The sequence below is a fragment of the Protopterus annectens genome, chromosome 12.part0 (genome assembly GCF_019279795.1).
Source record: "Protopterus annectens isolate FY-2018-M chromosome 12.part0, PAN1.0, whole genome shotgun sequence".
NCBI classification, from domain to species: Eukaryota; Metazoa; Chordata; order Ceratodontiformes; family Protopteridae; genus Protopterus; species Protopterus annectens.
The window spans coordinates 141,599,404-141,615,729 of record NC_056746.1 but is presented as its reverse complement, the minus strand read 5'-3'; the positions used below and the strand labels follow the sequence as shown (position 1 = coordinate 141,615,729).

The 16,326-nt window shown below is 37.0% G+C and overlaps 1 protein-coding gene across 2 annotated transcripts in view; it reads left to right on the top strand.

Moving 5' to 3' along the window:
* ABCC1 (ATP binding cassette subfamily C member 1) overlaps positions 1-16,326 on the top strand; it is a 1,301,041-nt gene that overhangs the window by 247,731 nt on the left and 1,036,984 nt on the right. For both annotated transcript variants that reach the window (XM_044089159.1, XM_044089158.1), the window contains exon 3: positions 3,270-3,395. In XM_044089159.1, the coding sequence (XP_043945094.1) occupies positions 3,270-3,395 (126 nt within the window). The remainder of the gene's footprint in view (positions 1-3,269; positions 3,396-16,326) is intronic.

Sequence of the window (16,326 nt, the reverse complement as noted above, 5' to 3'; positions counted from 1 at the left end):
CAGTTTCAGCAAACTGTTTCCAGTTTATTTGGAGTTGTTGAAACTGCCTTTGGTAGATCTACACGAACCAAATAAAAAAAATATTGTTCCCACCTGTTAGGACAGATTGTGTGCATTTCCAACTTTTGTTGTACATGTGCACCCTAATGTTTGGCAAGCTGACCTTTATATAGTTGTTTCTTCCTTTTCCATTTGAACCTATGTCACATTTTCAAGACACTTTGTTTTAATGAAAACCTTAATTAAATGCATTTTCAAAACACCCCCATCCCCTATTAACTTAGAACAACACACACCGCTATGTACATCTTCAAAAAATAAAGTTTAACCTTGCAAATAGAAACAATTGCTCCGAATTGATAGCTGCTCCCTTAGGCATTACCTAACCTAAAGTTAAGGTTATCCATGCTTAATTGTATGCTACAGCCAGTTTTCCTAATTCTGTGGATTGCTGTCTATTCCTTTGTTATTTCTGTTCCTCTCTCAGAAGTGAAAAATAGCTTGTATGCATCCAAAAAACATTGACACTTAGCCCTAAGAAAAAGTGCACTGGCTATCTTTAAAAAAAATTGTACACTGTTCTATTACATGCATTATAGTATTAAGACTACTAGGGAGGCTGTTATCTTTTAATCACTTCCCACTATTTCAAACTTTATTTTTCACTGAACTACTTGCCATTATACCTTTTAAATTTTGCTTTTCCCTCAGCAAAGAATACTCAGAACTCTCAAGATTAATTTCTTGCTCCTGCAGACCGCTGCACTTCATGGGAAAGTACTCTGCAATGAATCTATGTAAATTTCTGTAAACCAGCACTCTTTCAGTTCTCTTGTTTTACAATATTTGTGCAAGTTACTGTCTTATTGCTTTTCTTATTCATCCATCAAGGTTCATTTATTGGCTATTTCAGCATGTCTGTCCATGGATCCTCTACATTCAAGACAGTCTCATGTCAAAATGTTCTTGAAAGAGATTTTGCATAAGAGACCTCCAAGTAAACTGGTGGCTTCTGCGTGAAATCTTAATTTTGTTAAAGAAGCTAACAGTTCTTCCATTTGAACCAGCTAATCTGACTAACTAGAGGTTCTTAACATGGAAAACAGTTTTAATGATTGCTCTGACCTCTGCAGTGCCATGCAAGTCAGCTAACCGCAGAGATGATTTTCTGCTGCTGGGAGAAACCTTTATCTTTCTTTTTGCATCCTTGACCACCAGTACCAAGTGTACAAACTTTTCCTTTATCCCTCCAAAGGGTTAGACACCATGGGATGCTGTAGTCCACCAGTGGGCTCTGAGGCTTCACAACATCTTTGCCCTTTTCCCCCTCATAATGAGATTTCTGCAGAAAACAAAACTCTGCAAGGCCAACATCAGTTTCTTGACCTCACCATGTGTGGTTTCCACTCTTGTAGTCTCACCTCATAAGGAAACCTTTTCTTTTGGAACCTTATTCAGGTGTCCTGTGGTGTCCATTCAGTAAGCCTCACCCAGACATTCAGTCCTTCAGATTAACTGCATGGTTTCTCCAATTCCATCGATGGATAGAGATAGGTTTGCGCCCTTCTAGCATGGTCTATATTCTGAGAGCAGTTGAGAGATGATCTACTAGGAATGTTTATAAAGGGAAATGGACAAAATTTTCAGTGGGCCACTTATCAGGGACTTGATCCCTTTACAGCACCAATCCTGGCTATTCAGTTTATTTAAAATTTTTGATAATGGTTCTACTTTTTCTTGGATAAAGGTACACTTTGCAGCTTTTTCAAACTTTCACCCAGGATTTAACCATTCTTAGTTTAGCTTTTCTCCTGAGCTAACCAAAATTTTAATGACCTGGATCCCTCGTGAGATCTTAATTTTGCTCTCAGAAAAACTGACCCAGTCTTCAAGGGGAGTTTCAGAATTGCATGCTCTCTCGTCAATCTACATCATTTTCTACAAAGACAAATTACTGTTCAAGCTAACGCAGTCCTTTATGCAAAAAGTAAGCTACTTATTTAAACCACAGCCAGTCTGTAAACTTGCCAGTTTTCTTTTCAGCATTTAACAGAGCGGAGTATAAGCTGCATTGCCTTCATCTTCACAGATTACTAAGCTTTTTCTTGCACATAAAAAAAATATGAAAAAAAAGATTATTTTTTCCATTTGTTTCTAATTGACTGGGTAGGAAGGTTTCCAAGGTTACCTTGTCCAGAAGGCTGTCTGAATGAATGGTTTACATTTGCCTTTCTAGCAATAATGTGATTCCAAGTGAACCCAGTACTTATTCAGACATATCTATAGCTACATCTTCTGCCTATTTTAGAATGTTCAGTGGTTGGCATTTGTGCTGTTGCAGCATGAACTGCATTCCATACTCTTCCAAGACAGTGCAAGATGGGTGTGTCCTCTAGATTAAGGTGTTCCTTTAGGGCCACCATCCTCATGATATTATATAATGATGCCACCAATAATGTACACATGGGACTGTCCTTCCATTAAAGTAGGCAAACTCAGTTGTGTAAGGTATGAAAATCCCATACTTGGCATAAACCTGTATCTTTTAGTTCCATATATGTCCACATCAACATATCTTCCCAAGTCCTGTAAGACACCCACGTTCTGTAGGAGATGGCATATTTATAGTCAGTGGTGTTGTGATATAGGTGCATTTTTGCTTATTGATTGATTGGTAACTGCCTAAGAAACTAAACTGTATCTGGAGAAGATGGGAGAATTGAGGTGCATTATGGGAATAAGGAGGGAACTCTAGCTTTGGTGATATCATATGATGCCGAATCCATATAGCCTGCAGCAATCATTCCTCAATTTGAAGTGGACCGGTTATGGTAAGTATATAACTTTTGTTTTGGAATAGTTTGAAGCTGGCTATTTTGCTTACTCAGGAATAGGTTTATTGCAGCAAAATGTACAACCCCAAAAAACTTTGTTGCCATTATATAGTAGCTTTCTCCATTTAACATGGTTAGTTTCAGTGGCCATAATGATGTGTAAAATTGGCAGAATGTAGTGGACTTTTAAATGTATTGATATTTTCATTTTCCACAGCCTGTGTCTTATTATCAAAACAACATTTTTTTTTCAGTTTTGTATTTCAGATGTACTGCCACTGCCCAGATGGCTGAGGGCAAGTGATGAGAAATTGTGCCATTGTCATTATTTAATATGCACCCTCTGTGTTTTAATACATTGTTACTGCTTTGTGCTCCTTTGTCACTTCGTTTTGTTACCTAATTGTTTTTATTTGTGCTTTTTAATTCTCTTAGGCATTAGGTTTCCTGTTGTGGATTGTCTGCTGGGCAGATCTTTTCTATACTTTCTGGGAAAGAAGTAGAGGCGTGTTCCAGCCATCAGCTTTCATAATCAGCCCTGCGGTACTGGGCCTTACAATGGTAAAACGTTTCACATATTTATTCTTGTTGAAAATGTACATAGTCATTAGAAAACTAGTTGTAAAGGCTGTTTTGTTTTTGAAGATAAGAAATTCTGTGCACTTGGTGCTGTGTTTACCCATGCTGTTACACTCTATATGTATATAACTCCAATGTGTACATGTTTTTGGTTGATGGAAATTATCTGTCATCAAAAATATATCAAATGCCAGTTTATTACAGAAAAGCTATGTGACTGTCGTTTAAGCAGCGTTTTGATTTGGTCAAATATTTAGTTTTAGGTGAAGCTTGTGTGTGCTGCATTCAATACAAGATTACAATTGTAGTGTCTTATAGAGCCAACTCCCAGGGTGCACCAGTGAGGACATGCTGCCCATACAAATATTAAGTGCAGTAGTAGTAGTTTTATACAATGTAGTAGTTTTATGCATATGCTATATGCTCACTTGAGACTGCAGGGATTCTAAGTGTTTCCGTATTTGGATGACTAGCTCATTACCTCTCCAGCCAGGCAGCAGTTAATAGAAGCAAGAGATCATGTCCTTCAATTTGTTCTTATTTAGGGATAACTAAAAATTTTGAAAAATCCCTACTGACTCCTACTCAAACCTTAGAGGTCATAGGAGTGATACTAAATACGAGGACTTCCTTAGCCTCTCTTCCCTCAGCGAGATTAGAGAAAATCAGAGTACAAATCCAGAAAATAACAGGAACGTGACTGCACATCTAGTCCTGCAAGCCCTAGGGTCCATGGCAACTGCTATAATTCTAGTTCCTTTGGCAAGATATCACATGAGAATATTCCAGTGGTTAGCTTGCAACTCAGTGGTCAGTACTGTACCAACCCGTCAGACTTGATTTCAATCAACAATCTTTGCAAAAGAGATCTAGGGTGGTAGATGTACACCAAAGATGTTCTTTCTCCCTTCACAATCCTAGGCCATAGTGTGTGTGGGGGGGCATTATCTGGAGGCTAACTTGCATATCAGTGTTCTGGAGCTGAGAGCAGTGCTGTTAGCATTGCAGGCCTTTCAAACTGCTCTTCCTTTAGGGACAGTAGCGATTCAAATGGATAGTATGTATGTGGTTTGGTACATCAACAAACAGGGAGGAACCAAATCATATCTCCTATGTTGAGAAGCACCACTTTATTATAGTAATGCACATTCCAGGGAGTTCCAATGTGATAGTAGACAGACTAGCAGGTGTATTCGTCTGCCTCAAAAGTGGTCTCTTAGTCCAAAGGTGACTGAAAGGATTTTCCATCAGTGTGGCCAACCTTGGTGCAGCCCATTTGCTTCTCCCCTCAACAGGTATAGCAATTACTTTGCCCTGATTCCCCCTCTGAGGGAGTTGCCAAGGGATGCTGTTATACACACTTGGCCCTCCGGACTTCTTTATGCCTTTCCCCCCAATTTCCCTGATCCCAAAGTTTCTACAGAAAGCAATCAGGCTGAAGAGCCAAGTGATCCTCCTTGCACTCTGTTGGCCTCGACCGATATGGTTCCCCTTTCTTTGGCCTTATCTGGTTAATCAACCTTGGATTCTTGACCTGGATCGAGACCTATTGTCCCATCCATAGGGATTAGTCCATCTAAATTTTCTGTACCTCAAGCTGACAACTTGGTTTCTCCAGTTCTATTAATAGCCAGGCAACATGTGCTGTCTTCCCTGGCCCATCATATTTTTCAAGCCTCTCATAAACCATCCAGCCATAAACTTTGCACTTCTAAATGGAAAAGGTTTACAATATGGGCTTGTGATATTATTGACCCTTTTTCAGCAACCATTAATAAAATTCTAGAATTCAGCTTTACTTTTCAATATAGGAGCTTCTCCTTGTACCATTAAAAGTCAACTAGCAGCTATTTCCAGTTTTCATAATGGTTTTAAAGAATCCTCTCTGGCTTCTCATAAGCTTTGTAAGACCTTTTTAAAAGTGACTGTATTGCTAAGACTGCCTTTAAAAGACCCTACTGTAGCTTGGGGTCTAACCTTGGTGTGTCAGGTTTTTGTTCAATCTCCCTTTGAGCCAGTGGCTGACTGTGATTTAAAGCTTTTATCCTGGCAGACTACACTTTGTGGTTATAACTTCTGCTAGGTGGATTTCAAGAGTACTAGCCTTGTCTTGTAAGCCACCCTACTTGATTTTTCAGAAAGATAGGGTTTCTTTAAGAACTAACCCTTCCTTATCTACCTGATATGTTTTCAAAGAATGGTGCTTTCCTCCTTGGCTACTGCTGTTAAAATTCTTGTTACAACGCTTCTCCTTGTTTTTTCCTTAAAAGAACTTTTATTAAAATGATTTAAAACAAAATAAAAGCTGCAACCTAACCATTTGAAAGTTAGCGTTGTAGCGCAAAAAAGAGAGATGAGCGCTTTCGGTTTATCAACCTTCTTCAGATCTGCCTAACATTTGCAGCTACTTCTATTTATATTCATGCTGCTGACTTGGAGTGATCCCCCACCACCAATGGGAGTCTCTATGCTAATTCTTGGTGTACTTGTAATCCAATCCGATGTTCTGGTTCTTATTTCTTGGAAGCCAATTACATTCTTCCATGCAAATAAGTTTTAATAAATTTACCAATGTTTATTCATTCCTTTCTCTCACCTAATTTGCTATTCTTTTTCTTTTGCTCCAATGGCTTCTGTGTATCCTGTTGCAAGATGCAGGCTCCACCTTTTTATGTCATGTTCTTATTTGCTTTTTGTAAAAACTAATCACTCTCCCTGCATAGCATTTTTCATGTATTTCGCCTCTATATTGGAGGTGCCTGTCTGCCTATAACAGAGCTACAACCTCTTCTCTTTCACGAGTTGTCTTCATTAGGTAAACCACAAGTACAGTGGCTTTCTCCTTTGTTTTAAAACATGGGATCAAACACTTTCTTGTAAATACTCTTACTTCCATGTCATCAGGTCTCTTTCAAACTGATGACGCTTATTTAACTACATAAATGCACTTGCTAACTCACATCATAAATCACAAACTTTTTTTATTTTGTGTCTTGCTTCTTAATATCAAATCTCTTTTTGACTAAGAGCGCTTGCTTATATTCGAAGATGTACTGCTGATTCCTGTTATTCTGTCCGAGTTTTACTTTGTGCATAGCTCTTTACTCAGTCTTATTAAGAAGCTGTCCTAATTGTTTTTTAATATTATGTAATCCATTGGTTGGCAAATTGCACTTCTCCTTTTTCTCCCATACTAATTCCAAACTCAATGCCTTTTCTTCATTTGCTGACAAATTTCCGCTAACAAATGTCTTTGATCTCCGTAAACATAATTTCTCCTTTCTAACTGATGTAAATAATGGATGAACAACACTCTTTCTATTCCTTTAGCACTCTAAATTTCAATATTTTCCAGACTTCTACATGCACAATAAACTTGATTTCAATTTATTCATAGTTTGGGGTTTACTCTCCTTCTATCATAATGTTCAAACCAGGGCTAGAACCCTGAACCCTTTGTTTAAGGGTCTAATGCTCTACCGACTGAGCTACGTTGGTAGATGCATAGTTCAACTCCCTCTTAGTTTTCTTTTCTTTCTAAACAGGCTTGAGGAAGACTGTAACATATAGGCCAAAAAAATATATAATAAGCAAACTACACTCTTTTTATTCCTTTGATGCTCTTGGTTTCAATATTTTCCAAACTTCTTCTTGCACAGTAAACTTAAATTCAACTGTTTTCATTTATGGTTGGAGATTTCTTCTCCTTTCACCATGGTGCCCAGACTGGGAATCGAGCCCTGGACCCTCTGGATAAGGGTCTGATGCTCAACCGACTGAGCTACATTGGCAGATGTATAATTCATTTCCCTCGTAGTTTCCTTTCTTTTAAAACAGGTTTAAGCGGGATTATAGCATTTATTCCGGGGAATTGGTTGGATCGTAAATTAATTATCCATTGCAACTCAATTTTTTCTGTTCTATTCACTATCACCTCCTCTCTCCATAGGCTTAATCTGTGCCATAACCATAAATCTAAAGTTATGCTCTGGATTTTCTTTCATAATAAAATAGAGACTAATGCTCTTTATTTACATATTAATGTCCCGTATATGTCTTAATACTTGTTCTATGAATTTTCTGTTAGTCTTACCTATATAGAATGCTTTACATACCATGCAACTTGCTACATAGATCACATTCTCACTGTTACAGGTTGCTCTTTCTTGAAAGATGTAAACCTTATTTGTCATTGGATGCTGAAACCTATCTGTGCTCATAATGTACTGACATGCTTTGCATTTTCCACATTTGAATGTTCCTGTTGGCATAGATGCATTCTTTGCCTTTTGCCTATCTATGTCGCATAGGAGCCTCTTTAAGTTCTTCTTATTTTTATAAGTATAACTAGGATGTTCTCCTACTATGTCTTTTATCTTCTGGTCCATTGTTAGTATAGGCCAGTATTTCTTAATAGTTTCTCTTATAATAACATTATCTGTACTGTACGTCAAAGGACATCTTACTATTTCCTTTCTTCTGTTCGGCTCCTTTTTTTTGCTCTCTTTATCAATTTTAGCTGAGTAGTATGGTCTCCCTTTCTTCCTTCGGATATCTCTAAGCTCGTCTTCATCCATTTTTTTCTTCCTTATATCCTCTCGCTGTAAAGTTGTTCATTAATCCTTGTATTTCTTCTCAAAATATATTATCATTGGTACACAATCTGGAGACCCTTTGCACTTGATTGTCCTTAATATTTTTAAAAATATGGCCTGGATGCATGCTAGATCTATGTAGAAGATGTTTTTTCCAAGTTGTTTTTCTATACAGGGCTGTTTCCAATCCTTTGACCTCATCCATAATAATATTAACATCCAGAAATTCTATTTTCTTCCGTGACATTTTGATTTCAAACTTTAGGAAATCCGTTGTTGTTAGAAATTGAATGAATTGCTGCAACGAACTTTCATGCCCTCACCATATAAGAAGAATGTCATCAACAAAGCGTCCATAGAATTGTATATGTTGTTGCCAGATATTATTTTCATCTTTGCTCCACTGGCATTCCCATTGGGCTAATACTATATTTGCATAACTATTGGCACATGGAGTGCCCATGGCTACTCCCCATTTCTGCCAATAGACTTCATGCTCGTATAGAAATACATTGTTTTGTAATATAATTTCTAGTAGCCCACATATCCTTTCCACATCCTTATTCGGTTGGTTGGCTAGTATAAAGTTTCTAACTGCTTCTATACCATATCCATTGGGTATGCTAGTAAATAAGCTATTCACATCCATTGTTGCCAATACCATATGCCTATAGTTGTCACACTTGTGAGCTTCAGCATACAATTTCTCTAATAATTGCGCTGTATCTTTTAACACTGTTGGTGCTTTCTATAACAAATTTTTAAGCTCATCTTCTATGTAACTGGAAAGAGGCTCCATGATCCACCCTCTTCCTGAAACTATAGGTCTTAATGGCAGATCATTTAAATTCTTGTGTACCTTCGGTATGCCTTTTATTTCTGGTATAAGTGGATGTAAGGTTTCAAAAAACGCATACAAGTCTTGTCTATTATTCTACACATTAATTTTTCATACAGATCTTTGACTTCCTTTACCAATCTTTCTATTTGTTTAATACCTATTTTAATACATGTAGTTGTATCTCTAAGAAGCTCCTTCATCTTGTTGTCATATTGTTCCTTTTTCATGATGACCAATGCACCTCCTTTGTCAGCTGGTTTTATCAATATTTCTTTAAGTTGCAGTTCTTTCAATGCCTTGTGCTCTCTATAGTTTAAATTGTGGAATTGTTTTCCTTTTCCTTCATCTTTGTGTTGTGCTATTTCATTCTCACAAAGTTTGATGAATGTTTCCACCTGAGGATGATTTATAGGCACAAACGTACTTGGCCTCTTATATGTTTGTTTTAAATCATCTGAACCCAGACTTTGTGTATTTTTGGTGTCATATATGTATTTTAACATTACATTTCTTCCAAATGTTTTTAGATCTACTACCACCTCACTAAGTTGAGACCTAATGGAGGGTATAAAGGTCAAGCCTCTTTGCAGAAGTTGGTTTTGTTCCTCACTCAGTACACAGTCTGAAATATTTATTACCAATGACTCTGTATCCTCTTTTCTACTTCTTCTTTGCCTCTCCTCTAGGTTGCCTTTCTCTTTTTCCTTTCCCTGCTTAGGAATTTTGGGGCTCTGTCGTTCTGTTGATGTATAAGAAAAGGGAGTTGTTGAAAAATTGGTGCGTATTTTTCTCCCTTTTTAGGTACCGCTCCTAGCTTACTACTTTCTTTATTATTTTCTTTATTAACCATCTCTAATGTTCTTGATCCCTCCTCCTCTGTTGTAAATACAACTTCTAATTCTTCCATGTCCTCAGTGACTATACTGCCATTCATTACTACTCCTTCCTCTTTATTATCACTCCTCTGTCTTGGTGAGGCATGGATTTCTGCTTGCACATGTTGTTTTCTAGATGTTACTTCCGATAGGGACATTTTTCTTCTATTTTGTTTTGTATTGCTAGTTTTAGGTTGATCTTGATTGTTCTTGGCCATTCAAAGAGCTGGCCCGCCTTAAAGTCATCAAAATCTCTTCTTAGTTTGTTAATTTTTATCATTTTTAACTTACTGCCATAAATGTCCAATTTGTCTTTGAGGTTCTCCAACGTCATAAGATTTTCTTCAGAGAGATCTAGTTGTTCCATCTCACTCTGCTTTATTTGTATAAGTTCTGAGATTTCATTTTCCTGCGGCTTGAAGAAATCTATAAGTAGTCTAATATAATTAAAACTGGTTTCTATGCTGATCCATTGCCATTGTGCTAAGAGCTCCGGATAAGTGTTTCCATAACTTGGCATACATCTGACCCTTAGTCCCCTAGGTATCAGGTTATGGTGTAGGCACGCTTCCATGTGGAAACACTGCCATTGCAATCTCCAACTTATATGCTGCATTTTCCACTTCTTTGTATAAGTTCTCGAATGTACTATTTGTTCTAATATTCGCTGTCCTCGTTCCTTCTGTGATATTAATATCGATCAATTGATTGCAGTTGTTTATATGTAAGAAACAGAAAAAATTGAGTTGCAATGGATAATTAATTTACGATCCAACCAATTCCCCGGACTAAATGCTATAGTCCCGCTTAAACCTGTTCTTAAAGAAAGGAAACTATGAGGGAAATGAATTACACATCTGCCAATGTAGCTCAGTCGGTTGAGCATCAGACCCTTATCCAGAGGGTCCAGGGCTCGATTCCCAGTCTGGGCACCATGGTGAAAGGAGAAGAAATCTCTAACCATAAATGAAAACAGTTGGATTTAAGTTTACTGTGCAAAAAGAAGTTTGGAAAACATTGAAACCAAGAGCGTCAAAGGAATAAAAAGAGTGTAGTTTGCTTATTATATTTTATTTTTTTGGCCTATATGTTACAGTCCACCTCAAGCTTGTTTAGAAAGAAAAGGAAACTAAGAGGGAGTTGAACTATGCATCTACCAACGTAGCTCAGTCGGTAGAGCATTAGACCCTTAAACAAAGGGCTCAGGGTTCTAGCCCTGGTTTGAACATTATGATGGAAGGAGAGTAAACCCCAAACTATGAATAAATTGAAATCAAGTTCATTGTGCATGTAGAAGTCTGGAAAATATTGAAATTTAGAGCACTAAAGGAATAGAAAGAGTGTTGTTCATCCATTATTTACATCAATTAGAAAGGAGAAATGATGTTTACGGAGATCAAAGACATTTGTTAGCGGAAATTTGTCAGCAAATGAAGAAAAGGCAGTGAATTAGTAGAGAGTTTGGAATTAGTATGGGAGAAAAAGGAGAAGTGTAATTTGCCAACCAATGGATTACATAATATTAAAAAACAATTAGGATAGCTTCTTAAGACTGAGTAAAGAGCTATGCACAAAGTAAAACTCAGAATAACAGGAATCAGCAGTACATCTTCAAATATAAGCAAGCGCTCTTAGTCAGAAAGAGACTTGATATTAAGAAGCAAGACACACAATAAAAAAAGTTTGTGATTTATGATGTGAGTTAGCAAGTGGATTTATGTAGTTAAGTAAGCGCCATCAGTTTGAAAGAGACCTGATGACATGGAAGTAAGAGCATTTACAAGAAAGTGTTTGATCCTATGTTTTAAAACAAAGGAGAAAGCCACTGTACTTGTGGTTTACCTAATGAAGACAACTCGTGAAAGAGAAGAGGTTGTAGCTCTGTTATAGAGACAGACTTCTAATATAGAGGCGAAATACATGAAAAAATGCTATGCAGGGAGAGTGATTAGTTTTTACAAAAGGCAAATAAGAACATGACATAAAAAGGTGGAGCCTGCATCTTGCAACAGGATACACAGAAGCCATTGGAGCAAAAGAAAAAGAATAGCAAATTAGGTGAGAGAAAGGAATGAATAAACATTGGTAAATTTATTAAAACTTATTTGCATGGAAGAATGTAATTGGCTTCCAAGAAATAATAACCAGAACATCGGATTGGATTACAAGTACACCAAGAATTAGCATAGAGACTCCCATTGGTTGTGGGGGATCACTCCAAGTCAACAGCATGAATATAAATAGAAGTAGCTGCAAATGTTAAGCAGATCTGAAGAAGGTTGATAAACCGAAAGTGCTCGTCTCTCTTTTTTTGCGTTACAACGCTAACTTTCAAATGGTTAGGTTGTAGCTTTTATTTTGGTTTTGGTTTTAAATCATTTTAATAAATTCTTTTAAAGAAGAAACAAGGAGAAGCGTCTTAACAAGAATTTTAACAGCAGTAGCCAAGGAGGAAAGCACCATTCTTTGCAAACATATTTGCAGCATTTCTTGGGTTTTCCGTTAGTGTTTGCTCACTTCTCTCTCTACTTCCTATCTACCTAAAGTGGTCTCTGAGGCCAATATCAACCAGACCATTAATTTGCCAGTGTTCTTACCCTGCTTCACCAAAAAAGGCAAATATTGCTGACATTTGTTAGATGTTCACATGCAACTGTGGTTTTATTTGCACAGAGCTATGGAAATCTGACCGATTGTTTACTTCCTTCTTAAGTACAAAACTTGGTAAACTGGTGAGCAAGGTAACACAGGCTAATGGCTCAAAGACTGTACAACTTTAATCTATAATAAAAAGGGAGTTGAGCTGCAAAAAAACTGTTAGAGCACATTCTGCTAGAGTTGTGGCTACTTCAACAGTCTTTCATTCTAGAGCTTCTATAAATTATATTTGTGCAGCAGCAACTTGGGCTACTTTCCCATACCTTTATTACTCATTGCAAATTAGATTTGGTCTCCAGGGAAAGAGCATCATTTGGCTTGATGGTGCTTAGGAATACCCTTCCTTGAGTCGACACGAGAGGTAGCTGGGGAACTCTGTCCCATGAGTCGAGGATAAAATGAAAATTGACATCAGATAATGAAGTTATGTACTTACCATAACATTCCATCTGTGTTGCCCATTTTCATTTATCCTTTTCTCCCGTCCCTCAATCCCCCTGCTATTGGATTCTTAGTGGAACAGACAGCTAACATAATTGCTGATGACATATGCATATAGTTCCAGATATGGTTGCTCTGAATGATTTGGGTTTCTTTTGTTAGTTTGTTCTTTTGGTCTGTCTTCTGCGAGCACGATTGAGGTAACTGGGAGCGGAGCATTATGGGTAAAGGTTAAGCTTGAGAGCTTTTGGTGATCACTAGCTGTAGTAACAGCAGAGTCTGTTCCGAAGCTCAGAACCATACCCATGTGTCGGGGATAAATTAAAATAGACAACACAGATGGAACATTATGGTAACTTTTTCTTTTGGTAGGAATATCCATCTCTCAAGTCTTCATAGGTGAAAGGAACTGAAGATGACTTGGACTGATTGCTACTTACCTGGAATGTAGGCATGCATCCCTGCTTAGGATATAGAGACTGTCTACACTGGAATGTCTGTAGAGCTATGGAAATGGGGCTGGCCATGTTTGCCATGTCTGTAGCTAATCCCCATATGAAGTGAATACTTCTGCAACAGTAATCTTCTGTTGTGATGGGTGTACTGTTACAGCTGAGCTGTCTGCACTCTTGTACACTGGTGCATTTTGCCTCCATGAAGCAGACCTCAGTATCACTCTTTCAGCTATCCTGGATTACCATGCATTATTTGTGTCCAAAGTAATCAGCAGTAAATTAATTGTTTTTCTGTTGTGAAATGATTCCACTGCTGCCACCTGGTAACTTTTTTTCTGCAGCATTAGATGCAGCAAAATGTCAGAGAAGCCTGAAAAACTAGAGTGAGATGTTTCTACACATCTCAGTAGAGGAAACACAAAGTTAATACATTTGAGTTTCAAAAGGAAAAAGAGGAGACTTTCACACTGATGATTCAAAAGTCGGAGTTAATGAGGCAGAAAACAGTTTGCCCTTTATTTGCAAAACATCTTACGGAATCTAATGAAAACACAGCTCAAACCACTGGCTCAAAAAACCACTTGAACGCCGAGTCGCTCACTCCCGATCTCCCAGTCACAATGAATGACCATATAAAAATATAAAATTGTTGGTTTATTAAGCGTTCTATTCAAAATCCACTTTTCGTTGAGTACACCTTACTCAACATCGTCAGATACAAATGTAAAATCAAAATACACATTATTACATCTAGGCACTCAATTTGAACTCCTTACAAAGTCAAGTGCTAACGCTTTCAACCCTGTTATTGGTTAAATATTTGTACTACTTCATTGTTTAAAAGTTTAAAGATACATTGTAGTTTATGTATTTATATCCACAATGTTGTCTTTCACATTCAGATTCCTACCGCAGTATGGAAGCGCGCTGACTGATCATGTGAATGTTTACTAAGATGCAAGTTAAAAAGTGTATCCAAAAGTCTATTGACAAATGACCTCCTTCTATACGCTACAATATATTAAACCTTTTTCCATCATAAGAGACATCCATCAGTTATTAAACTTTGTTGTATCCAAAACTCTTTGGCTATCAGTGAACATGCTCAACCCTTCACCACGTTAAAGTGTTCACACTATTATATTACATCTGATCTTATTTTGTTTTGTTTTATTTTACATAAATTTAAAAACAAAGTGGTGTGAACACTTATAAGAACTTACGTAATGTAAGTCACAAAAGTAGGTTGCCATGCCTACCACTGTATTCATTTTATTTAATTTTATATGTCATTATTTGTACTGTCCATTTCATTAACATATTTCGATCACCCTTGAGTTCTAAAAAGCAATATGTTATGCTTAACTACTTGTTTTCAATGCCTTAGTTATTTTTAAAAAGTCGTAATTTTAATGAATAAAAAACTGAATCTACTGATGTTTAGGTTAGTGAAATAATTATTCATGCTGAAAGCTGTGAATTTGGTGAATTAAATGTCTAATTGGAAAAAAAAAAGAATTGTCTGTGACATCAGAAATGATTGAGCAAGGGGCAGATTGCTGAGAAAATTTGATTTAATGTCAAAAGTGATGTGTGCAGAATGAGTGAAATTACTTTCTCTGTTAAGAGGTGATTGAGAGTTTAGTGTATATAGAGAAGGTTTTGAAATTAAAGGAGAGACGAGCCCACAGACTGAAAAAAGCATGTTTTTAATAAAGTCTTGGCGTTCCTACATTTTAACACTACCTTTGGACTCTATATATGTTTATATTTTTAGATGTAATTCCAGAGTTTGCCCACATTGGGGTCTGGCATCTTGTTTTTTTTAGTGTACCTTTAGGTATCCCACAATGCAGTGTTTAGCTTTAAAATATTATATCATAGCCCCTAAGCTCCTGTCTGTGCATTGACTTTACATGCATTTTCACATATTCCCTGCTTTCTTTGTCAGTCAGGTTTAAGTACCATTTCTTGCTTTTCAATGACTACTTGAAAGACAAACTGGGATAATCACACACAACTGTGTTCTCAGCACACGAGCTTCGTCTTCTGCTGTGATCGATCACAGCAGCAAACAGCTCAAATTTACCACCTTGACAGATACAAAGGTAGGTATTTAGGGGAGGGATGATGAGTTTAAGGACTGTAGTTGTAACTCAGGCATAACAAAAGAATGAAAATCAGTCACTTTAGAAAGAAAAAGTAGCAACAAGCACTGAGAATACTGTTCTGTGTGATTATCCCTGTTTGTGTTAAGTAGTCATTGAAAAGCAAGAGATGGTAATTAAACCTTAACTGACTAAAAGAAAGCAGGGTCTACATGAAAAGACATGTAAAGTCAAAGCATTGACAGGAGCTTAGGGGCAATGATGTAATATTTTAAAGCCAAACCCTTCGATGTGGGATACCTAGAGGTAGAAAAAACAAGATGTGGGACGACATATGGGCATACTCTGGAATTATATTTAAAAATATATAAAAAAAAAGTATATAGAATACAAAAGTGGTGCTGAAATGTAGGAAACATCAAGACATCATGAAATAAACTTGTTTTTTTTTCAGTATGTGTGTGCAGTTCTCCTTTAGCTGAAAATGAGTGAAAATGGTAAAAATGAGCTTTAAAGTTTGTTGCAAACACTAAAAGCAAGTCTGATATTGCACAGGGAATCTTCTGCAGTATGTGTAAGCCAAATAAAAAAATGTCCTGCTATTAAAAAGTGCATAGAAGTGTTTGCAGAAGCATTAACTTTTTTCCTAAGGTATATAAGATGAAAGAAATTTGAAGTCTAAGACAGTGTGTAGTAGAGTCATGAAAGCTGGTTATTGATAGGTACAGTTTTTGCAGAGAAGATTCACAGTGTGCAAGTTTGTGGAGTAAAATTACAGGGACTCTAAGAAGACGACTCTGAATAACTTAATCAAATATAGAGTTAGACACACAGGCACATTATATTGTAATGTCTGTTGAAACATTCAAAGACATTGCCTCTTTGAGAGTACCTTGAAGTAGTTACTGTAGTTTGCTTAAGTGCTCTGGTCATCATATAT